Here is a 26,080-nt window from a genome sequence, read left to right as displayed (position 1 = left end):
ATTACCAAGGACTCGGAAAAAATCCCCACAAAGTATTTAAAAGATGGACTACTGCTAGAAAAAAAGAAGCTAAAGGGAAGAAACTCAAATGGCATTTGACCCTTGTGTCTTCACAATTTAAAGATGAGCTGATGCAAAAGATGATATAGTTATTTCAATTCAAAATAGGAAATCTCTTGTAGAGTCTTTGCAATGGCAGGCCCACCTGCCCTCAGCATTAGCATGCTCACGATCGTTTACAGAAGACTGCAGTATACACGGAAGGTGTTACAGAATCCTGGGCCAGAGGCCTGACTCCGAGGGTCCCAACAGACCAGGATTGGCTGTTCAGCCCCAAAAAACAAGCAGAGAAGGTAATAGTGAAAAACAAAGAAAGAACTTTAATCAGTATGACCCTATTGGAAAGCCAAAGTGAGGTCCAGCATCTCAATCCTGTTTTCAGGGTGCTAAACGAGCTTTCAGTTTAAACAGAGAAAGCCGAGCACAATAGCTCAAGCCTATAATCCCAGTGACTCAGGAGGCTAAGGCAGGAGGACCACAAGTTCAAGGCTGGCCTTAGCAACTCAGTGAGACTCTGTCTCAAAATAAAAAAAAATAAAAATAAAGGGCTGGAGATATAGCTCAGTGGTAGAATGCCCCCAGGTTCAATTCTTGGTTATACACACACACACACACACACACACACACACACACACACACACAGAAAAGCTTAAACAGAGGAAGGATGAGGGCAGGGGGTGAGAGATATGCCTACCACCTTCATTCTGATCTGTAACCATAGCTACCTTTTCCAGCTAGCCTGCAGTTTGATTCTAAAATTGAAAATCAATAAATAATATTCTACTTTTATGACAATTATCTGATAAAGCTTGATGATGCCTTTGTATTTGAAAATGAGATGATGAATCATTGGCAGGTCACTGTGTGTCTGCAGGCAGTGTTGGTCCAAGGACTGGCCTCACTGTGGACGGTCACTTGGATTAGCAGACCCCAGGGAGAACACAAAACCCTGGGGTTCTCTTCTCCAGTGCCACCCTCGGGAAACCACAGACTTTGGTGCAGAGTAATCTGCTCCCTGGAATCAAGGCGGTTGTGGGGGGCAGGTCACCTGATAAGAAAACTTGATATGAAAACTTCATTTTTCCTTCTGTTGTTAGCACCCTGCACCTTCCAACCCTGGAATTTCTTTTTTTTTTTTTTTTTTTGCGGTGCTGTGGATTGAACCCAGGGACTTGTGCTTGCAAGGCAAGCACTCTACCAACTGAGCTATCTCCCCAGGCCCCTGACCCTGGAATTTCTGACCATCAAGTTTCATCAGAGTTCCGCAGGGCAGGCTGGCCGCCCCTGGCTTGTCTCTGTGCATTGACCAGTCACCAGCGTCTGTCTGATTGGAATACCCCATAAACATGCTGAGACCTCTTCTTCTACAAAGGCCTTTCCCGCTCTCCTCCACATGGTAGCTTTACATATTTTTATTTTTCCCCCTTTTCTTGTGATGGGTTCTCAGGAGGGAAAGTGTCAAATGTGTGACCAATCTACTATCATCACGTGGCATTTCTTATTCTTTTTATAGTTCCCTCTTCTTCATATATTTGCCTTGTGGTTCAATCTACATTTCTTCCTATACACTATCTACTCCATAAGCTCACGATGCCCACTACAGATGCTGCATATAGCCATGGGCTACAGAGTCTTCTCATGCCCCCCAAAGTCCAGGTTTCTTCTATTTTCTGTCTAGCCAGTTTTCTCAGTACTGTATTCAGTCATTCCCACCTTCACCACTGGTTTATAGAAATTCCTGTATCTTATAGAGGGTTCATCACCTGATCATCTGTCAGAAAAATCATAACGAACACCAGGTGCAGTGGCGCATGCCTGTAATCCCAGAGGCTTGGGAGGCTGAGGGAGGAAGAGCCCAAGTTCAAAGCCAGCCTTAGCAACTTAGTAAGGCACTAAGCAACTCAGTGAGACCGTATCTCTAAGTAAAATACAAAAATTGGGCTGGGGACGTGGCTCAGTGGTCGAGTTCCCCTGGTACCAAAAAAAAAAAAGAAAGAAAAACCTTGACAAATCATGAAAGTAACAATAAATCATGGTCCAGCATCAAGTCATATTGATCATGACTCCTTTAAAACATACTGTAATTTTTGATAAGGCAAGTTCTAGCACATTACTCTTTTTTTGAGGGGAAGGGAGTACTGGGGAATAATTCAGGGGTACTTAGGCACTGGACCACATCTCCAACCCTTTTTATTGCTTTATTTTGAGACAGGATCTCACTAAGTTGCTGAGGTTGGCCTTGAACTTGTGATCCTCCTGCCTCAGCCTCCTGAGTTGCTGGAATTACAGGTGAGTGCCACCATGCCTGGCTTATCACATTACTCTTGTTTTACTAAATTATCATAACTGTCCTGATTTTTTTGTTTTCTAGCATACTTTCAAATCAGGATTTTATCTTTTTTTTTAATTTATTTTTATTGTAAACAAATGGGATACATGTTGTTTCTGTTTGTACATGGAGTAATGGCATACCATTTGTGTAATCATACATTTACATAAGGTAATGGTGTTTGATTCATTCTGTTATTTTTTCCTCTCCCCCCACCCCTCCAACCCCTCTTTTTCCTCTGTACAGTCCCTCCTTCCTCCATTCTTGCCCCCCTCCCACCCCCCATTATGTGTCATCATTCACTTATCAGCAAGATCATTCGTCCTTTGGTTTTTTGAGATTGGCTTATCTCACTTAGCATGATATTCTCCAATTTCATCCATTTGCCTGCAAATGCCATACTTTTATTATTCTTTATAGCTCAGTAATATTCCATTGTATATATATACCACAGTTTCTTTATCCATTCATCAATTGAAGGGCATCTAGGTTAGTTCCACAGTCTGGCTATTGTGAATTGAGCAGCTATGAACATTGATGTGGCTGTATGTCTGTAGTATGCTGATTTTAAGTCCTTTGGGTATAGGCCAAGGAGTGGGATAGCTGAGTCAAGGTTTTCATCTTCTAAAAAATAAATTCCATCAATGAGTGGAATGACATTACACTTAAGTATAATCTTTTGAAGAAATCCCAACTTTTTTTTTTTTTTTTCGGGATCAAACTCAGGGACTTGTGCTTGCAAGGCAAGCACTCTACCAGCTGAGCTATCTCCCCAGCCCCTTTTTGGTCTTTTTATCCAGAAAAAAATAGTGCATTGATTTTTCCAAATATTTGAGACTTCTTTGGTATACTTTGGGAAGATTTTTTTGTCCCCTTCATTTCAGAGAATTATTTTTTCTAGTGATTTTCCTAGAAATTTTGTACATTGGAGTTATTATTGCTAATGTTATCAATTTCTTCCATTATTTTCTATAGGTTATTTCTAGGAAATCAGCAAGCTTTAAAATTTTTTATACAAACTTGTATCAAGTTTTTTTCTTGCAGTTCTGGGGAAGAAACCTAGGAGCACTCTACCACTGAGCCACATCCCCAGCCCTTCTTATTTTTTTATTTTGAGAGAGGGTCTCCTTAAATTGCTGAGGCTAGTCTTGAACTTGCAATTCTCCTGTATCAGCCTCCAAGTTGCTGGGATCACAAGCGTGCGCCACCATGCCAGCCTGTATCTAATCTTTTTATTGAACATTTGTCAATTCAAAGAGCTTTCATCCATTTCTCTGAAACTGTCAAGTCCTACAGCTACGCCATTGGAAGTTACTTCAGTTATGCAATGGTTTTACCCTGACTGCTCTCAGATGCAAAGCTGCCAAGACTGTTCCCAGGTGCTGGAATGGGCTGGGTCCTGCTACCTGTCCCACCAATGATCTCCCCAAACACATTCCCAACATAGCTGAGGACTGTGGAAGACTCGGTCCAGTGGAAGGAGTGGAACGGAACAGGTGGGGGATGTCTTGTACCCCTGCTAATCTTTCACTTACACAGGCATGAAATTGGTCTCTCTTCCCAGTAGTTAAACCTCTGTATCTGTTTGCTACATATCTTACTGCAATGACAGAGCTAAGGAAGACTTAACTCCATGCTGAGAGTGAGCATTTACCAGTGAGAGAACCTGTGGTGGTTTTAACAAGCAACTGGTGTTCACAGAAGATGGGTCTCCGACACAGACAGTGGTTCACCAGAGCATCCTCGGGTGAAGGTTCTGGAAAGGCACCAAGCTGCTAAGGTTCCAAAATGGTCTCAAGGTAGAAGTGATAGGGGAAACCCCAAGGCTCCAAATTTTGGCAGGATGTGTTCCCGGGAGTCACCAGCTGTCTCAGAGTCATTTGAGGGAAGGATGGAACTGGGCTTCCATCTTCCAGGGTAAGATAGACTAGGTCTCACCCGGATCCAAGTGTGTTTGTATCACGTTTACATGGATGGTGTAGCCAATTTGGGGTGGCTTATGGGTTCATTTAAGGAAATCAAAAGGACAAGGCACCCAGGGAGGGTATTATGAACAGTGGCTGACCCCTTAAGGACAACGGCGATGTTGGTGCTGAAAAGGGGGCTTCTGGCATCTGTCCCCCAGTGCCTTCAATCGGCAAGTAGCGTTTGTCCAGAAATCCTCAGAACTCTACCTTCTCACGCTATGTGCACAAAACTTCAAAATCCAGTGAAAAGCAAACTGGGATCAGGTTCTCCGGGCTAGGAGAACCATCTAATCTACTTCTGGAGACAGGCTGCCAGGCTCCAGAGGCTCACCGCTCCCTCCCGTGTCTGACTCCGTCTACCAGGATCTCTGGTCTACTCACTTTAATGGAGTGGAGGAGTCACAAAGGGCAGTTGGCAGCTCCACCAAATGGTCCCCACTGACGACCAACAAGGTGAGCTTCTTGAGGTTCAGCATGGAGTACGGGAGATAGGTCAACTTGTTCTTGTACAAGAGAAAGCTCTGCAGTTCTTCCAGCCTGGGGAGAAGTAAAGAGGATGAGAATGCAAGGACTTGGCTTCATAGTGCATTACCAATAGATTCCAGAAGGCAATCCCTACCGCGCTGATGCCATCTATGAGAACAAGCTTACTTAACATTTTAAATAAATATATAAAACCACACCAGGGAACATGATTTTTTTCTTTTTTAAGGTTTTACTGACTTAATCGCCAGTGGAAGACACAGATAAAGAGCAGGGTAGTTGGGTGTGGTGGTAGATGCCTATAATCCCAGAGGCTACAGAGGCTGAGACAGAAGGATAGTGAGTTCAAATCCAGCCTCAGTAACTTATTGAGGCTCTAAGCAACTCAGTGAGACCCTGTCCCTAACTAAAATATGAACAAGGGCTGGGGATGTGGCTCAATGGTAGAGCACTCCTGGGTTCAATCCCTGGTAGCAAAGAAAAGCAGGATAAATAAATTGCAGGATAATAAATTCACAGTAGGTCACCATGGGGTCTGAAAAATCAGTATGTCCCTTCCTCTCCGTGTATCCTGCAGTTCCAAGGGTCAACAGGGCACAGGAAAAAAATCATACCAGGGTTAGAAAGAGAACAAACAGATTTGGGGAACCGATTTCCTTTCGCACAGCTTAGAAGCAATGGTTACTCTTCTCTCATCGATATTTTCTAACACTAAAATAGGAAGAAAACCGCAGAGTGAATAGGAAATGAGCAAAACATTTTCCAAATATGTTTTCCATTTTCTTCTAACTCACTGAACCTCCCTCCAGATTTTTCTTTCATTCATTTGCAAAGCTGTGACTAATCCCACAAATATTTCACAAAGTTCCCCTCATATTTCAAACTTAGACAATTCCCAGTTACTCTCATCAACCCAGAGAGCATTCTATGCAACGTCAGTAGGAAAGTAGGAAATGTCATCTGGGGTGGCACTCAGGTCCCAGTCATTGCTGGCCTCTATCCTAAGAGCTTACTTCCGTCTCTTGATAAATAAGATTATAGATTCAGGAAGCCAGAGACCGTGTTCCATGCAGCACTATAAACCCAGCCCACACTCCAGGTCTACCATATGGGAGCCTGATAAATTTGGTGGAATGAACAGATCAATCTGTCTTATATATTTTAGTATGATAATTATTTTTTAAACATGAAATAACTATAAGCATACAGTTTGAAAATAAGCATACCAGTTATTTGAAAGATTATGTATACTAAATCAATGAAACTAATAACTATTGTCTTCACTGATATTCTAAACAGAGTAATATATTTCTATTTTATATGTAATAATTTTCTACCTCTGTGGAGTGATAGAAAGGTAATTGTGCTATGTTATGAGAGACTGAAGCAAATTAAAGTTCACCAAGACAATAAAGAGGTGCTCAAATGCTCAAATGCATGTATCCATATATGTGTGTGATGCCAATTGGAAAATGTCTTATCCTATAATTTCCTAGAAGCAATACACTCTGAAAATTAATTCATTTCAAAATATGTTTGCGTGTCATGCATCTTAAAAAATATGAACAGTGTTAAGGCGTTAGTAACTGATTCATATACCTCACCTTCGGCAGGCAAGTAGCTACCTGTCTATATCTTGTGGCAAGTCATTCAGGTTATTGTTGCTGATATCCAGCCACTGTAAATTAGACATCCTCAGGACACAGATCGGGACACTGGAAAACTTGTTTGCTGAGATATCTACGAATGTAACTTGCTTCAAATTACTGAGCTAGAAAAGAATAACAAAATATTCTAATTACCCTTGTAAGAGTGGAACTTAAGTTCAACTAATAATTTTTAGATTGACATTTCTTCTTCAAAGGCATCTCTAGGAAGCCATGCAAAACAAATCAATTCAGTATGTATTCTGGAGCAGGGACTGTGGATCCTTTCCTGTGCCACCTGCTGGGGATGCTAAGATAAATAACACACTGTGGCTACCCTCAGGGAGCATCTACTTTCATAAATCAAAAAGCGGGGGGGGGGGACAAAACAAAAACTAGAGCCTTCCCTCCCTCCACACATGAATGAAGAACTTCAAAAATATCATGCTGGGGGCTGGAGTTGTGGCTCAGTGGTAGAGCAATTCCCTAGCATGTGGGAGACACTGGGTTTGATTCTCAGCACCACATATAAATATATGAATAAAAGAAAGGTCCACTAACATTTGAAAAATTATTTTAAATATAAATATATCATGCTAACTGAAAGAAGCCAGACTCAGAAAACTATTGCATGATTCCATCTATAGGAAATTTCCAGAAAAGATAAACTTCTTAGAGATATAAATAGATTTGTGGTTGCCTACTGCTGAGGGCAGAGCAGGGATCAACAGCAAGCAGGCAAAAGAAAATTTGGGGGTAGGTGAAGGAAATATCCTAAAATTGAATCATGGTGAACGGTACACTCAGGATGGGTGAATTTGATGGCATGTAAGTTACGCCTCAATGAAGGGAGGGTGGGAAGCAGAAGAGCGGGTAGAGAGAGCAGCCTCCCAGATATTGCCCCAGTCAGGATAACAGACAGCTCTGGCGTGGACCAGGGGCTAGTGGAAAGGTAATGAATGAGCAGTGGTCAGACACAGAATATACTCTGAAGGACCGGCTGGATGGGATTTGTTTACAGATTAGACATGGCTCATGGGAGCAAGAGAGGTCAAGGATGACTTGATGTACTTCCAGCCAGAACATCTGAGTGAAGACTGAGCCATGCCTGGCTTGGGGAAGACTGGAAGAGGAGCAGATCTGTGCAGGGAATCGTAAACTCTGGCTGCACCCCACAGGGACAACCATCAAGCCTTGGTCTGGGGTGAGATGGGTACTAATGGCAGAAGCAGCCACTTCCCCCGACCCAACAGTGTTCAGGAAAGGAAAATAACACCCCCCTGGGGCGGCTGGGCTTTCTCCATTTCAGCACAGGAAGTTCGTTGAGTTTTATTTGATAATAAAAACTGTTCACTTTTCTCTTCTCCATTTTATCAGGAAATTATTCAAAAGCATTTCTCCATGAATACAGACCAAAAGAAATGAATCAATCTTTTTAAAACTGTGTGCCTCTCTTGAATCCAATTCTAATCATCTAAAAGTTCAGTTAGGAGCATATGAAAAAATGTTTCACCCCTTGATTTATTTGCAGTTTAACCATGGTGGATAGATAAATCAGGAACTGCATGATAGACAACAGGCATCAGACACTAAATAGGCATTAAATTAAAATGTCTAGTGTGAAAATAGAATATTTTCCCTGGTTTTCCTTCTACAGCACTTCTAAACTTAAATGCAGGCCCTGGTCTAGTTTCATACCATTTTTAAAGAAGTTGTGATTGTGAGTATAAGGTAATCAAAATGTCAGGAAAATGAGATGGATTTTGTCTTTTAAAACGTCTTGCCCATATCATAGACCATGCCTGTGGTGAATCGAATGAAAGTAAATCACAAAGCAGAAATGTTTGCTTCTTACTTCAAATGGGAGCTCCATTAATTCCAGATTTCCAGAACAATCCAGTCTTTCTAGATTTTCACAGTCTCCTAGTTCTGGAGGAATGCTCTTCAGATGGTTGAAACTCACATTGAGTTCTTTCAGGTTCTTCAAACGACCTGGCATCAGGAAAAGTTAAGCTCCATTGAGTAGGTCCTTCAAGGTCTTTGAGAACAAAAACGAGCCAGGCTTGGTGGCACATGCCTATAATCCCAGAGACAGGAGGCTGAGGCAGAAGGATTGAGGCCAGCCTGGGCAACTTAGTGGGATTGAGGCCAGCCTGGGCAACTTAGTGAGACCCTGTCTCAAAATAAAAAATGCTGGGGATGTAGCTCAATGGTAGAGATTCCCTGGGTTCAATCGCCATTAATGCAAAAAAGAAAAAGAAAAAAAAAAAAAAAACAACATTTGTATATTTAAAACAATGGGAGAAAAATGTTTAATGTAATTATGTACTTTTTTAGCACTCTTTATTAAATGTCTGTTCATCTCTATCTTATGCATTTTTATCCTTGATCATAACATTCTGTTGTTGTTCTGTGGGGTTTTATTCATTTGTTTTGCTTACTCTTCAATTTGTTTAATTCTTTGTGAACTATAAGCAAGAGAAGTATTGGAGATTAGTCTTCCATGTAGCCTGAGTCAGGCCCAGGACCCACAGAGTGCACAGTCCTTTGAAATTACATGATGAATTTTGTTTGTTTGTTTTTGTTTTTGTACCAGGGATCAAACCCAGGGGTGCTCAACCACTGAGTCACATCTCCAGTCCTTTTTATTTTTTACTTAGAGACAGGGTCTCACTAAGTTGCTTAGGGTCTCCCTAGGTTGCGAGGCTGGCTTTGAACTCATGATCCTTCTTCCTCAGCCTCCCTAGTCGCTAGGGTTACAGGCATGTGCCACTGCACCCAGACCAATTCTGATTCTTGATTGAATATATACATAACCAGTTTCAAACTAGAAACTAGCACAAAATCAAATACATATTTTAAAAAAAACTCCAAAACTTAGGTCATACATGGATCATCTAAGGAATCAAACATCATTCTGAAACCAGTTTTAAATTAGAAATCCAAAATTACAGAGTTTTTGTAATTGTGTAATTAAGGAGGTACTTCTTATGTAAATTTCTTGCCATTTTATAGACAAGAAAATAAAGCATACAAAGACAGTATGTTGGAGGTAGGACCATCTCGAGTCAATCTTGTTGGTTCTCATAGTTTGTTAAAAGATCACATTAATGACGTGGAAATCAGTAGCTCCTCTGACTACCCACCTAACCCACCCTGCTAATCAGTAATTGTAGCTAAAGTGACAGAGTGGATAAAGGGGCAGGCAAAATAGGAGCACTGGGGAGCACATGATCCAGCAAATGATTTCCATAGATTCCACTTCAATATACAAAGTCTGTGTATTGCAAAATATTTCTTTAGTTTAAATAAGAAAAGTGAAAGAGGCATAAACAAGTGTGAATGTTCTATGTGTGTCTAGTTTTCAGACACAGCAAAGTAAATTAATTTGTTAAAGAGTTCTATGACTTGGCTTATAGAGGCACTTGCCCGGATGTATCAGCAGGCATGTGCACCAATTATTCATGCTTAAATATAGTCAAAGAACAAGTAATAGCTTTAGAAATTCTATATCACTTTTTTTTTTTTTTGGTGATGTTGAGGACTGAACCCAGGGCCTCACACACAGTAGGCAAGAGCTCTACCACTAAGCTATACCTCCAGCCCTAGAAATTCTACATCAAACATAACAATTTATCATTGTTAATTTTGTAATTGACATTAAAAACCACACACAAGAGATGGTGGCCAAGTCAGCTGACCCCACTGGAACACGATTTCTCCAAACTATAAGATGAGGGGGCAGGAGGTAAATGACCCTTTATATGTCAAAGATGGCACTTTTCAGTTCTAAAAATTCTAAGGCCCTGTCTGCCTTTCCAGAAACCAGGCAAGGAATAGAGGTATGGTCCTTGTCTCATCTCAACTTTGACTTTTTACTGCTTCCAAGCTAGTAAACCTGCCTGTCCCTGCTTTATGGATACTAGTAAAAGAGAGGGTACATGTACGTGGGTTCCCCTTATAATCGAGTCCACCAAGGGTGACGCAGATGGCCCAGGGAGATTCTGCACACATAGCACATCACAGTTAAAATACACGAAACTCAGCAAACATATGGCTTTGCAGTAAGCAGAAAGCAGTCTGCTCTTTGAGGGAGATATCACCTCATCCCTCAAAGTTAGCAGCTGCATAAATAATCCTAAGATCAGCCTGGGTAAAAGGGTGGTCGGGGGCCTTGTGGTCTTGATATACCTGGTAAGGTATGTATGAACACCAGAGACCTGAAAAGACATTCTGACCCATTCTGTCTTCACTTGCAACAAATTTTCACATAAGCCTGCCACTCCACTGAGCCTACAGCACGGATTGTGAGAGTGCAGCCCCTAAACCCTGTTCCCCACCCTCAGGAGAAAGATGGATAAAAATGATCACTGTTGTCTTCGTTTGAAGATAATGTAACTGAGCAATGAAATGACTGAGAATGATAAAATTCTGACCTATCAAAAGGACATAATAATGCCAGACGTATAACACACCTGTGATTCCCAGTGACACCAGAGGCTGAGGCAAGAGGATCACAAGTTAGAGGCCAGCCTCAGCAACTTAGTGAGACCCTCAATAACTTAGCAAGATTCTGTCTCAAAAGATAAGAATAAAAGGGCCCAGGGATGTAGCTCGGTGGTAGAGCACCCCTGGGTTCAATTCCCAGAATCCTCATCATCATCACCATCAGCTAAACTTATATAGAAACAATGTATTTTATTCTTTCTACAATAACCACAATACTCACATTTGTATTTCTAAAACTAAAAGAAGATAAACAAAGGTTCCTAGGCAAAGTTCTGTTCGCTCATGAGACCTCTAGCTCCTGAGCAATTGGCCAATATCTCTATGCGCCGAGTTGTGCAGGCAAAGTCACAGCACAGAAGCTCATGGGGACATGTGAACACAAAGTTCTGGGAACCCAGGAAACAGCCCTGCCCAGTGACATACTGGGGCAGTTGGAGGAGGAAACCCAGTATTGGCACAGTGCCACCTGAACAAAAGCTTCCTGCTTACCACAGACAAGAACCCTGGCCTTTCCTGCTACACAACATACCAATTTCAGCAGGAAGACACGAGATTTGGTTTTGGGGCAGATCCAGAATCCTCATAGCTTGAAAGAGCTCGATGTATGTAGGAATGATTTCAATCAGTGTATTGCGTATGTGCCATTCTTTCAGGTGCGTCTGCTCCTTCAACGAGTCGGGGAGCTCCTGAGACAGAATGAATGATACGGATCAGAACCAGTCGGTGAGCACCAAGCCACTGAAACCAGCTCTTATTTAAAGAAACAAAAAGCAATGCTAAGTTTGTTGGCACAATGCCTCTAATCCCAGCCACTCAGGAGGCTGAGGCAGGAGGATCACAAGTTCAAAGCCAGCCTCAGCAACTTAGCAAGGCCTTCAGCAGCTTAGTGAGAGCCTATCTCTAAATTAAAAGGGCTGCAGATGTGGCTCAATGGTTAAGCACCACGAGGTTCAATCCCCAGTACTAAAAAAGAATCTTTAAAAAATAGACTGCTAGCTATCCTACTCCTCGGTTTATATCCAAAGGACTTCAAATCAGCATAATACAGTGATGTAGTCACATCACTATAGTAGTTCAATTCACGAATAGCAAAATTTGGAACCAACCTGATGTCCTTCAACTGATGAATGGATAAAGAAAATGTGGTACATATACACAATGGAATATTACTCAGCCTTAAAGAAGAATGAAATTATGGCATTTGCAGGTAAATGGATGGAACTGGAGAATATCATGCTGAGTGAAATAAGCCAATCCTAAAAAAACCAAAGGCTGAATGTTTTCTCTGATAAGCAGATGCTGATCCATACTGGGGGGGGTGGGTAGAGAAGAATGAAGGAACTTTGGATTGTACAGAGGGGAGTGAGGGGAGGGGTGGGGTGGGTAGGGATGGGAAGGATGGCAGATTGAGACAGACATTATTATTCTATATACATGTATGAAAAAAAAATTTTTAAGTATTTATCAGTGTCCAAAAAAAGATAGTTAAAAAAATAAATAAATAAAAGTAAAAAAAAAAAAAAAAGAAAGAAAGAAAAAAAATAGACTGGGCTCTCCTAGGGAGGGCCACAGGGTCCCAGCTGCCCAGGCTTAGAGGGATCCAAGAGGATCCCCCTGTTCTTTCTAGGTCTATGCTGCCATTTTTCAGAGGAAAAGATGGGCGAGCCCGGTTCAGAGCAGGTAAGGGGCTCCTGTTCACCCACTGGAAAGCCCTTTAATGGCCAGAGCACTGGAGAGGCCACGGCCGGGCTCAGGCTGGCAGCGCTGCACTGAGCTGCACCGAGCTCCCAGCTGCTGCAGACAGAGGCACCTGCACTCACCGTCCAGTGCTCCCCCGACAGTTCCAGCACAAACGGGCTGCTCTGCTTGCCTCTGTCCTTAGCAAGTGAGCTGGGCCTGGGGAGCGAGTTCCTCTCGATCTTCTCCAGGAGCCTCACGCTGGTGTCTATGAAGCCATTCTTGCAGTACTCAGCCTGGGGGATGCCCTTCCTCCTGCACTCGGCAACGAAGTTCCACTCCTCCTTTATCCTGAAAGAAGAGCAGAGGCCACGGTCACTCTCCAGCAGAATGGCCAGCACGGTCTAGAGAAGCCATTTGGGCCTGGCATGGTGGTGCACGCCTATCATCCCAGCAACTTGGGAGGCTGAGGCAGGAGGATCACACATTCAAAGTCAACCTCAGCAACTTAGCGAGGTCATAAGCAACTGTGCAAGACCCTGTCTCAAATGAAAAAAAAAAAAAATTAAGGGTTGGGCATATGGCCCAGTGGTTAAGCACCACCTGGACAGGTGTGGTCCTTCTCATCCCTGACACCTGATTTCCCAACCAAAGTCTACTTAGGCCCTGCCCTGGGGGCGGGAGGGGAAATCTGAAACCCTTCGGTCAATCATTGACTCCTTTGACTGAAAAAGTAGAGCTGAGTTAGGGGAAACTCTGGCTAAAATTTCTACCCAAATTACCTCCTGTCTCTGATTAATTATAACTTCCTTTGAAATTATACTATGCTATTATGTCGACCTGGACTCCTTGTCCCCAGGTTTCTACATGGCTGGGTCCCCAGGTCTACGTGCAAATGTCACCTTCCTAAGCAGGTTTTTTTCTCTTAAGAAACCAATTTACTTATTGCTGGGGTTTTGTGTTTGCTATTTCATGGAGCAGGAACATTTGAATACACACATATGCACGTGCGTGCACGCACACACACACACACGCAGACACACACACGCACACACACATTCCCTCACCCCTCTAATGGCACTGGCAGGCACAGCTACACAGGTCCCAATCACAGGGAGCTGAGCTGAGAAAAAGCACCCAGCAATCAACTAGTTCGGGCTTCCAGGTCTATACCGGAAACCTACAAGTAATATAGCAAAAATGATAAATTTTAAAACATCAGCACATGAAAGGATATAAATTTAATACCAGAAGAAAGTACTGAAACAGTTAAAAGTGGGGTCCTCTAAGAAACATTCCAGGGACTTGGGATTGTTGCTTTTCATTATCAGATTTTCTGTGTGATTTAAGTATTTTTACAACTACATGATAAAAATAAGTTTTAGTAGCTAGAGATCTGACTATAGCAGTCAAAGACTGGAGCGGGCCCGACCAGAGGTCTAAGGCAAGTTGCTGGAACTCCCATTAGAGTAATTTCTCCCTCCTAGCACAGTGGTGGACACCTCTAATCCCAGCAGCTCAGGAGGCTGAAGAAGGAGGATCGTGAATTCAAGGCCAGCCTCAGTAATGTAGCAAGACCCAGCAAGAACTGTCTCTAAGTCAAACACAGTAAATGACTGGAGATGTGGCTCCGTGGTTAAGCACCCCTGGGTTCAATCCCCGATATTAATGACCAACAACAGTGCCACTCCAAGTTGCTGTATTCACAGAACTTTTCTCAGATTCATATCTCTGACTTTTCTTTCCTTGATTCTTAAACTGAACTTGATGGTAAATTCTGGCAATGTAACGAGATGGTGGCTCATAAGCCCCATATAATGCATCTTTCCTATATCATTAATTGCAAATTGATAAAAATATTTCACATATTTTGTATAGTCAATGTAAAGTGCAGAAAGGGAGATTAGACAAACCCCATTTGGAATTATTATATACCAAATCCACTTTGTGTTTCTTTTTGAAATGTTTTGTCTTATTGCCTCTGAAACCTAATGACAGAAAAGTCAAGATGAGAATATAAACTATTTCTTATACTTCCAATCTCTTCCTTGAGAATAACTAAAATAAATAAAATGTCATTAAGTTTATGCTTTATCACCCATACAATTGAATCTGAAATTTTCTCCAAAATCAATTTTTGTAGAACTTCAAATACAAGCTAAATATACAAAACAAATGCCATTAGAGTTCTGCTCATTTTTAATTATTTGTTTATTTATGTATTTTTGGTACTGGGGATTGCACCCAGGGGTGCTCTACCACCAAGCTACATCCTCAGCCCTTTTTATTTTTTATTTTGAGACAGGGTCTCGCTAAGCTGCTGAGGTTTACCTCAAATTTTTGATCCTCCTGCTTCAGCCAGCGAAGTCACTACACCCAGCAAGTTCTACTAATTAAATCAATAAACGTGTGCTGAAATATCTTTTCCTTAGGAAATGAGCCCACCATCGAAGCCCAGCTGGCAAATACCCTCATTGGCTGAGAAATTCTTCACTCAGAACCTGGCAATACCTCTTTGATTTCTCCCTCAAGGATCAAGTTTCTTTTAGATGGAGTGGTATTCCGTATTTTATCTCTACAACTTTTAAGAGTTGGCATATAATTCATGAAACAAATACAGCATTACAAGATGAAACACCATGAAAAGAAGAAGCAACTAGTTGGAGGATTTTACTTACTTTAGTGAATTTAAGCTAACAAGATAACTGCCTTTTATGATCATTATTTATTCATTGGTATTTTTTTAATATATTGATTTCTGTACAGGAAACAGACTCTGAAAAAAACTAATTTAAATTTCATCTAGTACTAATAATCATGAATTATATTAGGGAAACTCAAACACAACTATAAAGAGAGGAAATTTACTTCTACCAGTGCTGAAGGTCCTGAGAAACTAAACGTTTCTTTCCTGAACATTCCATTTCCCTCCCCACCCCTGTACCACATTCCTCTTCACCTACCCAGCCAACTTCGGGGCTGTTCTTCTTACCTTGAGCTGGAAAAGCCTAACAAATCCCCAAGAAGTTTTTTTGTCTTAGGTTAAAATGAGGAACAGCACAAACCCAATGACACTGAGCCTAACTCAGAGTCAATTCTACCTGTGTGAGCTGTGGAGATGTGTTTAACACCACAATAGGCAGAGCTGAAGGAACAGACATCACTCCAAAGCAGTTGGAGAATATGGTTTGCACACCCCCTCCCCAACACCTGTGTCTGCACAGACCCCTGTTTCAAGAACCCATAAGTGGCCAGGTGCGATGGCACATACCTGTAATCCCAGCAGCTCGGGAGACTGAGGCAAGAGGATCTCGAGTTTAAAGACAGCCTCTGCATCTTAGCAAGGCACTAAGCAACTCATCAAGACCCCTGTCTCTAAATAAAATATATAAAGGACAGGGGATGTAGCTCGGTGGTTAAGTGCCCCTGATTCAATCCCCAGTACCAAAAAAAAAGAAAAACAAAAAAAACCTTCTAGTGGTTACATGGGCTCTAGATGCTTCCTTAAGCCCCCAGGAGCTGACTCTCTGCACCTAGCTTGTCCTACTCTAGAGCACCCTAAGTCGCCGGGAGCAAGGAATAAGATGCAGCAGGACTGAGAGCCACTTTGAGCTCACTGGGCCCCAGGACCTTGTGTAATTCCTGCTAATGTGGATCACTCAGACCCACTACCACAGGGTTGCCTGGTTTGAGGTATCTGATTCTTAAATTCAAGATTCACATTCTATTGAATAATCTCAAAATTAGTGACAAGTGAAAACATGTTCCAACGACCAGTTGTCATAACATTATATAAGGGGAAGTGCTTATCCAAATCCTCCACTATGCATTTGGGCAAGTTACCTAGGTCCAGCTTCGTTTGCAAATTGGAGATGCTGGCACCCACCCGGAACCACCATAGTGAGTACAGAGCGGCTCAATTATCAAGTATGATCAGATTTGTTCAACCCCAAAAGCTCATAGAAGTGGAGAATAGAGACTCCAGACACTTTCTCAGCTTACACCTTTGGTCGCTTACTTAAGGTGTACAAATATACCACCATTCACCAACTGAATGTGGGTCCGGATTTCTTTGAGAAAATTCAGCCAATCAGAAGCCCATTTCGCCTTTAGCGCACCCATCGTGCCTCATCTGAGAGTTCCAGTTTGGGTTTCTTCATAGAATAAAAATCATATACATACCCAAAGTTACCTTTCTCCTTTGCATACGTCTGTCAGTCTTGAACAGTGCTAATCGGCACTATATAATTTACCATTAATTCATATCTGCCATGAATGTGCTTTTTCCAAAACACTAATTCAGCTTAGTTTTTGTATCTGTAATTCTCTTTTACTTGTTCTTTATGAGTTTATATGAGAGTTCATCAAATTGCATCATTTCAATTTAAGTAAATGAGCCAAATGAATCGTACCTAGATTCAGCTCAACAGGTGAGGCTTGCCAGAGCAAACCCCAGGGACCCCAGCAGACAGAGCGAGAGTGAAGAGCACCAAAGAACAACGTGAGTGAGCTCAGGGAAGCCTGGCTAAGCAGCTTCTGTAGCGTTTGCAGTAGTGGAATCACCAGGGCAGGGTGATTAGATTGTGTGTAGGTTCTTACAACTATGGGAGATGATACTGTTAAGCCGAGGGGCTGGGGTTGTGGCTCAGTGGTAGAGCACTTGCCTAGCATGTGTGAGGCACTGGGCTGGATTCTCAGTACCACATACAAATAAATTAATTAAATTAAGGTCCATCAATAACTAAAAAATATTCTTTTAAAGAAAGCAGAGTGTGCAGGCTGAGCAACAGTACCACAGTCCTAAAGTCCAACAAGGAAAGTGTTGCGGACAAGTGAGAAATCCCAGAGGAAAAGAATCTTCCTCTGCAGGGCGACAGTGGCCTGCCTGAATCCCCTTTCACTAAACAAGCAAGAATAACAGGCACAGAAACACATACTTTTCCAATGCGCTTTTCTCAAGCCTTTCCGCCTCCTTCTTCTGCCAAGCTTTGTGCTTCTTGACACGAGTTTCCCACAAGGCTCTGACAACAGAAATGTCAAACACGACCACTTTATGTCCCATTGTGGCCACATGAAATTACCTATTAAAAAAAAAAAAAATACATTGTCAGGCTCACACACAGAAGAAAATAACTTCAACGTGAATTTTGAAATAAGAATGAATTACTCCCCACCTTAATTAATGATGGCATGCCCTATGACTTCCAAGACTGCAGTTTCTCAAGGTCTGATAGTACTCCTTGTACAAATGTCATAATTCAACTCTCACCCTAGGCCAGCTCCTCTAGGGCACCACACTTGTCCCCAAACCTCAGCTGAACTCAGGCTTCCCAAGGCCCCCTGGGCAAGCCCCACGGTTCCATCCTCTGTGGAACTTACTGATATACACATCTCATCTTTCCAGCAGATTGCCACACACTAAAGGGAAAATTAAAATGAATTAATCACAGCACACACAAGCACGCACACACACAGACAGAGTCTCTTGAGTAGAATAGAATGTAACTCCCTAGTTGAATTAAACCTCAATAAAAACAAAGACTTTTGGGAAGCTGAAGCAGGAGGATCTCAAGTTCAAAGCCAACCACAGCAATTTATCAAGGCGCCAAGCAACTCAGCAAGACCCTGTCTCTAAATAAAAAATAAAAAGACCTGGGGATGTGGCTCAGTGGTAAAACACTCCTAGATTCAATTCCTGGCACCAAAAAAAAAGGGAGTGGGGTAGGGATTCTTCAATGTTTTCATTTATATGTAGAATATAAAAGTTAACAGCAGAAAGAGGGTTAGCTAGGGGGAGAAGGAAAGATGTAATAGGGAGTTGTTGATCCAAGGATAGAGTTTCAGATAAACAGCAGAAATAAGATCTGTTGCACAGCAGGGTGAGCATAGTCAATAATAGTGTATATTTCAGAATATCTAGAGAGCAAATTTTAAATGTCTCCATAAAAACAATAGGTAAATGAGGTGATGTATATGCCAATTACTTTGATTAGATTACTCTACATTATACACATGTATCAAAACATCACATCATACCCTATAAATGTATATTATGATAATTTGTTAGTTAAAAGTATTAATTTAAAATATAAATACATTCAGGAGGCTAAGGCAGGAGGATGTTGAGTTCAAAGCCAGCCTCAGCAACTTAGCAAGGTCCTAAGCAACTTAGCAAGACCCTGCCTCAAAATTAAAAAAACATAAAAAGGGTTGGGGATGTGGCTCAGTGATTAAGTACCCCAGGGTTCAACCCCTGATACCAACTATAAATAAATAAATAAATAAATTATAAATAAATGAACATTTTTAAAATGTTTAATAAAATCATAGAAAGGAAGTTTCCCCTCTCTCAAAGTTTTAGGTGTCAGATGTCACATCCCCATAAACATCACTACTACTACCATGGAATTCCCAGAGGCTAGAGCAGCATGAGAAAATGAAGAAAAAAAAAAAAAAAAAAAAAGCAGGGATTTACCCTAGTCTCAGAGTATCAGGAGTCCCCTTTACTGCTCCTCCAGAAAAACTATAGGACTTCTCTGGGAGCTCTCTCTTTAGTGGCCATATGCTTAATCCTGGATTTGGGGGCAGCCTCAAATCTGGGCTAAGGAATCCAGAAGGGAAAAAATGGGAAACACACTACCGGTTCTGTGATACTTTGAATTCTGGTGCCCCTCCCCACTGACTTTACAGTATTGTAGTAGTCAGCTTTCCATTGCTATGACAAAATACCTAAGATAATCAACTTAAAAGGAGGAAAGGTTTATTTTGGTTCATAGTTTCAGAGATTTCGATCTGTGGTTTCTTGGCCCTGTTGCTTTGGACGTGTGAGAGCATCATACATCATGGTGGAGTACAACATGAGGTGGCAGCCAAGAAGAAAAGAGAGATAGGAAGGGGCCAGGTCTCAATAGTCTCAATATCCCCTTCAAAGGCACCCCCAGTAATCCCTAACCCCTTTAACTAGGCCTCATATCTCCCCCCCCCCCATCTCCTCCTCTCTCTGCTTTGGTATTGGGGATTGAACACAGGGGTGCTTTACCACCAAGCTATATGCTCAGTTCTTTTTATTTTTTTTGTTTTGAGACAGGATCTCACTAAGTTCCTTAGGGCCTTTCTAAGTTGTTGAGGCTGGCCTCAGTCCTCCTGAGTAGCTGTCATTACAGATATGCACCACCAGAATGGCTGTATTTTTAAAGAGTTATAAATCACTATTGCTCTCAGTAGTTTGATGGGAAGAGTACATCCTGTCTGTCATCTAGCCCTTTTCTCTGTGTTTGGCAAAGCAGAGAAGAAGGATCTATACTTTGATTAAAGAGGCTTTGAATGTACCCCTTTAAATGTTTCTTGCTTGTGAAGTTCTCTTTGCAAATGTGTAATAAAAATGAAAGACTCACACCTTTGGTAGCTCTCAGAAGCTCAGGAGGCTGAGGCAGGAGGATCATAAGTACAAAAGCAGCCTCAGCAATTTAGCAAGGACCTCAGCAACTTAGCAAGACCTTGTCTCAAAATAAAAAATAAAAAGGACTGGAGATGTGGCTCAGTGGTTAAGCATTCCTGCACTCAATCCCTAGTACAAAAAGAAAGAAAGAAAGAAAAACGCTGAAGACTCTAAGAACAGTAGGTAATGACCACACTCGCTAGAGATTTATATATACCATCCAGAGGTGCTGGGAAGCTAAGAAATTCAAATTCCTAAGTGCCAGGTCTAGCCCAGTCCCTGACATCCTGTGCAGGAAAGAACCACTCCAAGCCTCTCTAGAGAAGACACATTCCACCTTAACCCAGAAGGCAGTAGTTCCGTGAGTGGATGCTGAGATCAGCAAAGTGATTTCACAATGACATGAGTCAGTCCTAAACCTTTCCATCCAGGGATGAAGCCACATTGGGGAACAGAGAGGAGGCAGTGGCAGGGACAGCCAGAAGAACAATGGCATCCCCCACCGCACAGGAAAGGACTGTGGGACCCAGAGTGTGGTCAGGCATGCTCCTCTCCAGCCCAGGGACACCCAGGTACTCACAGCATCCCAGCCTCCAAGTAGAAATGTAGCTCGTTAGCAGACTGCCCCAGCACAGATTCAGAGTGGAAAGGAAAATACCTTCCAAAATGAAACTTTTGCTTTAGTCAGCAAATTTGCAGTAAAGAGCGAGGAAGTAATATTTTAGGCCAACAGACAAAATGGAGAAGATTGGGTAGGTATGTACATAAAAAGATAAAACTCCTCTCCTGCCACCTCCCACTTGCCTTGGCCAGGCCATCCAAAAGTGGTAAGTGTGCTTCAGGCCCAGGTGCCACCTGTTGGGAACATTCTCAGGACAAGAGCAGTGAGCCCTGTGGGGAAAGGCCTGGCAGACTTGGTGAGCAGAGAGGTGGGCTGGAGGTTGGGGGATGTCTGCTGCTGTCAATCCCACCCTTTGCCCCACTGACCTCCAGGTAGGTGACCATGTGCCCTCTCCTCCAGTCATCTCAGGACAGCTGGCTGGAGGCAAGGTCACCCCCTAAGTCCCAACTCCTGAGCTGAGATTTCATTGTTCGTTGCCTGGCAGTTGCCAACAACAGTCTCCAATGTGTAGATGGCAACCAGCTTGGGCCTTGGGCTGTACAAGGTGCAGCTGGCAGGTAGACAGGCACTGGGAGCAGAGGGCAGCGGAGACAGAGGGACACTCCAGCGTGGCCTTCGGTCTGCTCCAGCAGCACTCAAATGCCACACAAACACAGTTGCCAAGCCTTTGGGCTATAGTTTGCTGCTTCAAGCTTTAGTAGATAATAAAATATTAAAATATTTTGATTTGGTGGAAGTGATGGTTTTTAAACTCTACCCACAAATTCTTTTGCATTCTTTCCTTCGAAAAGGCAGAGCTTAAAACTAAATAGAGTAAAACTGACCTACTTTTCAAACATATCCCTTTATATTCCCACCTATTTTGCTATAAAGGTACAATATCTAAACAAACAACAAAAAAAAAACTAAATAGAACAAACAATAAAAAAATTTAAAAATAAAGTTATCTACATACAAAAAAAAAAAAAGGTAGAGCTTAATTTCTCTCCCCTCCCTTTGAGCATGGGCTAGTTAGGGACTCACGCCTAATGCCTAGAATGTGGTGAAACTGATTCTGTGATTTCTGAGACAGAGAACTCAAAGCATGGTTCACTCTCACTCTCCACTCACTCACTCTGGGGACTGTGTCACAAGAGTGCTCAAGCAGGCCTGTGGGGAAACCTCATAAGGAAAGGACTGAGGCCTCCTGCCAACAGCCATGTGAATGGGCCACCTTGAAAGCAGACGCTCCTGACCTGCTCAAACCTTCGGAAGACTGTACCCCCCAGCACCTTGACTACACCTTCATGAAAGACCCTGAGTCAGAACGACTTAATGAAGCCACTTCTTATTTCTGAACCTCAGAAACAGTGCAATAATACATATTTGTTGTCTTAAGCTGTTACGTTTAGAGGTAATTTGTTATGCAGCCATAAATGACAAAGACAGTGGACAATAAAATCAGAGGCACTTATAACAATCAGATTCAACTTACAGTGACATCTGCTGTCTCTGCCCAGTTGCTTCCTTGGCATATCCATACAGATATCTCACACTGCTCAAAGTAACCTGAGACACTCCAAACACGATCCTTTAGAATCTATTCATCCCTGGGACTGGTTTAATCCCCTACCTTAGAATGACCCCATCCTTATCCAGAAGCTACTCCTTCATTACCTTGTTTCCTCACTCAGCCATCCAGTACACAGAAGTGCACACACATCCAGTTATCACTTAAGTCTTAGAGGACACTCATGTCTCACCACCAACTGGCGTCACCTCACCTCACAAGAATGTAAATGTTCCTAACTGATCTCCACTCACCCACATCCAATTCGTTTTCTTGTTGTACCGGGGATTGAACCCAGGGGTGCTCTACCACAGAGGTACATCCCAAACCTTGTTATTTTTTGCAACAAGGCCTCATTAAGTTGCTGAGGCTGGCCTTGAACTTGTGATCCCTATGCCTCAGCCTCCGGAGTTTCTGGGATTATAGGCATACACCACTGCAACCGTCTCCAATCCATTTTCCACTGGTAGTGAGCCATTTTCCAGAGGGAACTAGATTATGTGATCACCTGGCTAAATCCTCTCAAGACTTCCCTGTTAGATGACAGTGATCTCAGCTCCTCCAAGGGCATGATCTGCCCAGGCCAGCCTTCACGTCCTCCTGCTCCATGCTGGTCCTCCCCACACTTCCTCCGTTCTTCCCTTCTTCCGAGGTTCCCTCAGCTTTGGATGCCCTTCCCCACACCCTTCCCTCTGCACACAGCTTCCTCCACACACCCTCTACACTCAGCTTTGTGGTTCTCTCCTCGGTTTATCCTGCCTGGCCTTCTCATTTCAAGTAGATTCTTCTCTTAGTTTCTCAGTCTATCACTTATTTATTTCACAGCACTTAATGGAAGTCAAGTTATTTAATTTTTCTTGGTGTTGTTATAATTTATCTGTCCATGAACCAAACCATAGAAAAGTCCCAGTTTACTGACAGGAGCTGCCAGCCAGGAGTCCCTGTCAACAATGAGCAGGTCACACAGCAGCAGACAGGAAGACCTAGAAGGGGAAAGGCCTTGAGCCCTACAGGGCTGCAGAGGCCAGGGTCCTGTTTCTGAACCTGAGTACAGAGACATGTGAACTAAGCCAATGATTTGGTGTGTATTTCTGTCCTTCCATGCCTGGGAATCCTAAATAACTGACATGTATGGCATGCAGAAAGACAAGTACAGCCGCATCCGCAGGACCAAGTTCCTGATCTAGGGAGAAGAATATATGCATTAGGGAATATTTCAGCTCAGCACGCTCAGCAGAGGCTGAACCAACTGCTGCAGGAGCCAATGCCCTGCGGCAGGGGACAGGAGGGATCCAGAGAGTCCCAGCAGGACAGTGAGGAAGGGGAAAGGTCCATCCATACAAGTTTGGTTGAAGAACTTTCCCACCACCCCCCAATCCAATTATATCAGAATTGCTTTACAGAACCATCCGCACTCAGGAGCCAGAGGGCATGACTGGAAAAATATGTCCCCTGGCACCAGAGCTCTGCTCTTCACTCAGAAGTCATATGCCAGGGGGAAGGGGGAGGCTTTCTGTCAAATGACAGACTAGACTGCAGGGTGGGGGTGTGGAGTGGGTATCAGGCTAGTACCTCAGACAGTACAGGAAAAATCTGGGGGAATCTGACAGGAGACCCAACAAAGCCTACCACACAGGATACCAAGCCATTTTTTGATGCTCCCTTTATGAAGCTGGGAGAGAGACAAGAGCAAGGGGAAGAGGGGAGACAGACAAAGCAGGTGCCAGGGGTCACCTGACCCAGCCAGCTCCCTCCTCCCCACTGTCCCGTGTTTCCCCCAGCACCCCTCCTCCCGTCCCTCAGGCTGAGCAGATCCAGCCCTTCCCAGCTTTCTTCCAGGTGTGGGTGGAGTTGATCCCTGTCAACAGCCTGGCTGAGTCCCAGAGAATGACCCTAACCTGCAGGAATTGCTGGGGACACCAAGGTGTAATGGGGGCCATAATAGAAGCCTGAGTAACTCACAAATTCCATTTCCTCACACGAGGCCACTGCCTGGACCCAGAGCTGGATGGCAGAGTGTGTTTCTCATAAGAACAGTCAGGTACATAGGGGGAACAGAACATCCAAGTGAGGTCAGTAGAGTCACAACAATGCAGCCAAATTCTGAATTAAATGCTACAGGATCCAAAGGACACCTGATTATTTCGATGGTAATTTGTTAAGCTAGAATATCAAGCTAGGCGAGGCCAGGGAACAGATGGGATTAAGAGGATAGGGTCTGAGTCAGACTGCCCGGGCTGGAATTCTGCCTCCCGCTTACTGGTCGCCTGTCCCTGAGGACTTGTCCTCCCCGTTCTGATGTGGACACATGGAACAACAGCATCAGCTCACAGCGTTAGTGAGAGGGCTACATGCTATCACTGGATCAAATGCTTAAGACAGTGTCGGGCACCAAAGAAGGCTCAAAAAAATCAATTATTTAAGGAAAAGAAATTATAACAGACCTTTGGTAATCAAATGTAAGATAAAAGTCAAAAGGTCCGTGAGCATCCTAGGCTTTCTCATCCTGCGTGTTTAGTGAGGCTCAGGGAGAGGCTGATGGGTACACCCCGGCTGAGGAGCGGGTGCATCTGGACTGCTGAATTCTCGGTTGGCTTTCCACCCTCGCCCCACCCCTTCCGCGCCCCTCGCCAGAGGGCGGGAGACGCTTTCCGGAAGGAAAGACTGCCCTTTCTCCCCACCCCCGCTACCATCAGGTGTCAATCATACTTCTCAAGGCTCAGAAAAGGACACAAACAAATTTGATTTATCACCCCGGGACAGAACTTTGGAGCAGAACATTTTGAACTCACCCTTGGGCACCGGGGCAGTGCGCTCTGAGTAACCCACCTACCAGGCGCAGGGTTCACGGGGACCCTGCCACCTGCGAGCCCCACGCGCTCTCCCTGCTTCCCATGATTGTAGATTTTGAACTAAAATAGACATCGATGACTAGCCCCCGGTGTTTCTGCCGATGATGCCCCATCAGCCGTCTGGCTGAGCTCACCGCGCACCAGAGAGACCTGAGACCCGAGTCACCAAGCGCGGGGGCGCCGCCAATCATCCAGCAGGGCGCACGCCGCGCCCCACTCTCAGCAGGACAGCCCACCCACCTGCTCCTCTTACGCCCCTCTGCTGCCACCAAGACCGTCCGCCACTCACCTCCCGAGTGCGGGTGGCGCTGACAGTCCCTGGTCTGGCCGCCGCGCCGATCGGCTTCTAAGCTGTTTACACCCGCGAGCAACACCCTGAGCGGAAGGGCCCGCGCTGCCCCGAGCCTCCCGGGCCTGTGCGCTAACAGGCTATATTTGTAAGCAGATAATATGATCTGGAGGACATGTGCTGATAAACCATCTATCTATTCTATGTGACTCAGCCCAGCATGAGACAAAACAGATTTGGTAGGAGAGGGCTTGGCACCGCGCACAGGCCTGCCAGTTTGAGCCCCAAAGCAGGATTGTCTGCACGCCTCCGACAGAGCCAGACCTTTTCACATTGGAAATCCCGAAGGGTAACGAGCAAAAGAGGGTCAGAAAGGAGAATGGGTCACATGTTCGCGGCTCTCTAGGCTAGGAACCAAACAAAAAGCAGGATTAGAAAACACAGCAAGATAAAAATGTTCTTCAGTGTTTGAAGCAACAAGTGGAAGGTCTTCATTTCATCTTTTCATATTTTTCTTTTTAATTTCCTAAGACTTACTTGAATTTAGGTTCTCTTTAGAGAGTTTATTAATTGGGCAAATTTGTCTTGCCCATTGTGACAGGTGACAATAAGGTAATAATTAATCTTGGAGCTCCTTGCTGCTCTCAAGAATCCACCTC

The 26,080-nt window shown here is 43.5% G+C and overlaps 1 protein-coding gene across 1 annotated transcript in view; it reads right to left on the bottom strand.

Moving 5' to 3' along the window:
- LRRC2 (leucine rich repeat containing 2) overlaps positions 1–25,755 on the bottom strand; it is a 31,144-nt gene extending 5,389 nt beyond the window's left edge. Inside the window, exons 1-7 of the mRNA XM_079115414.1 lie at positions 25,422–25,755; positions 17,609–17,752; positions 12,815–13,022; positions 11,524–11,680; positions 8,341–8,477; positions 6,465–6,610; positions 4,738–4,893 (exon numbers count right to left, since the gene is read on the bottom strand). Of these exons, the coding sequence (XP_078971540.1) occupies positions 4,738–4,893; positions 6,465–6,610; positions 8,341–8,477; positions 11,524–11,680; positions 12,815–13,022; positions 17,609–17,733 (929 nt within the window). The 5' untranslated portion in view covers positions 17,734–17,752; positions 25,422–25,755. The remainder of the gene's footprint in view (positions 1–4,737; positions 4,894–6,464; positions 6,611–8,340; positions 8,478–11,523; positions 11,681–12,814; positions 13,023–17,608; positions 17,753–25,421) is intronic.
- Positions 25,756–26,080: the final 325 nt, after the last annotated feature.

This window comes from Sciurus vulgaris (assembly GCF_902686455.1).
Source record: "Sciurus vulgaris genome assembly, chromosome: 16".
NCBI classification, from domain to species: Eukaryota; Metazoa; Chordata; class Mammalia; order Rodentia; family Sciuridae; genus Sciurus; species Sciurus vulgaris.
The sequence above is the reverse complement of the archived record's forward strand: the minus strand, read 5'-3'. Positions and strand labels throughout refer to the sequence as shown.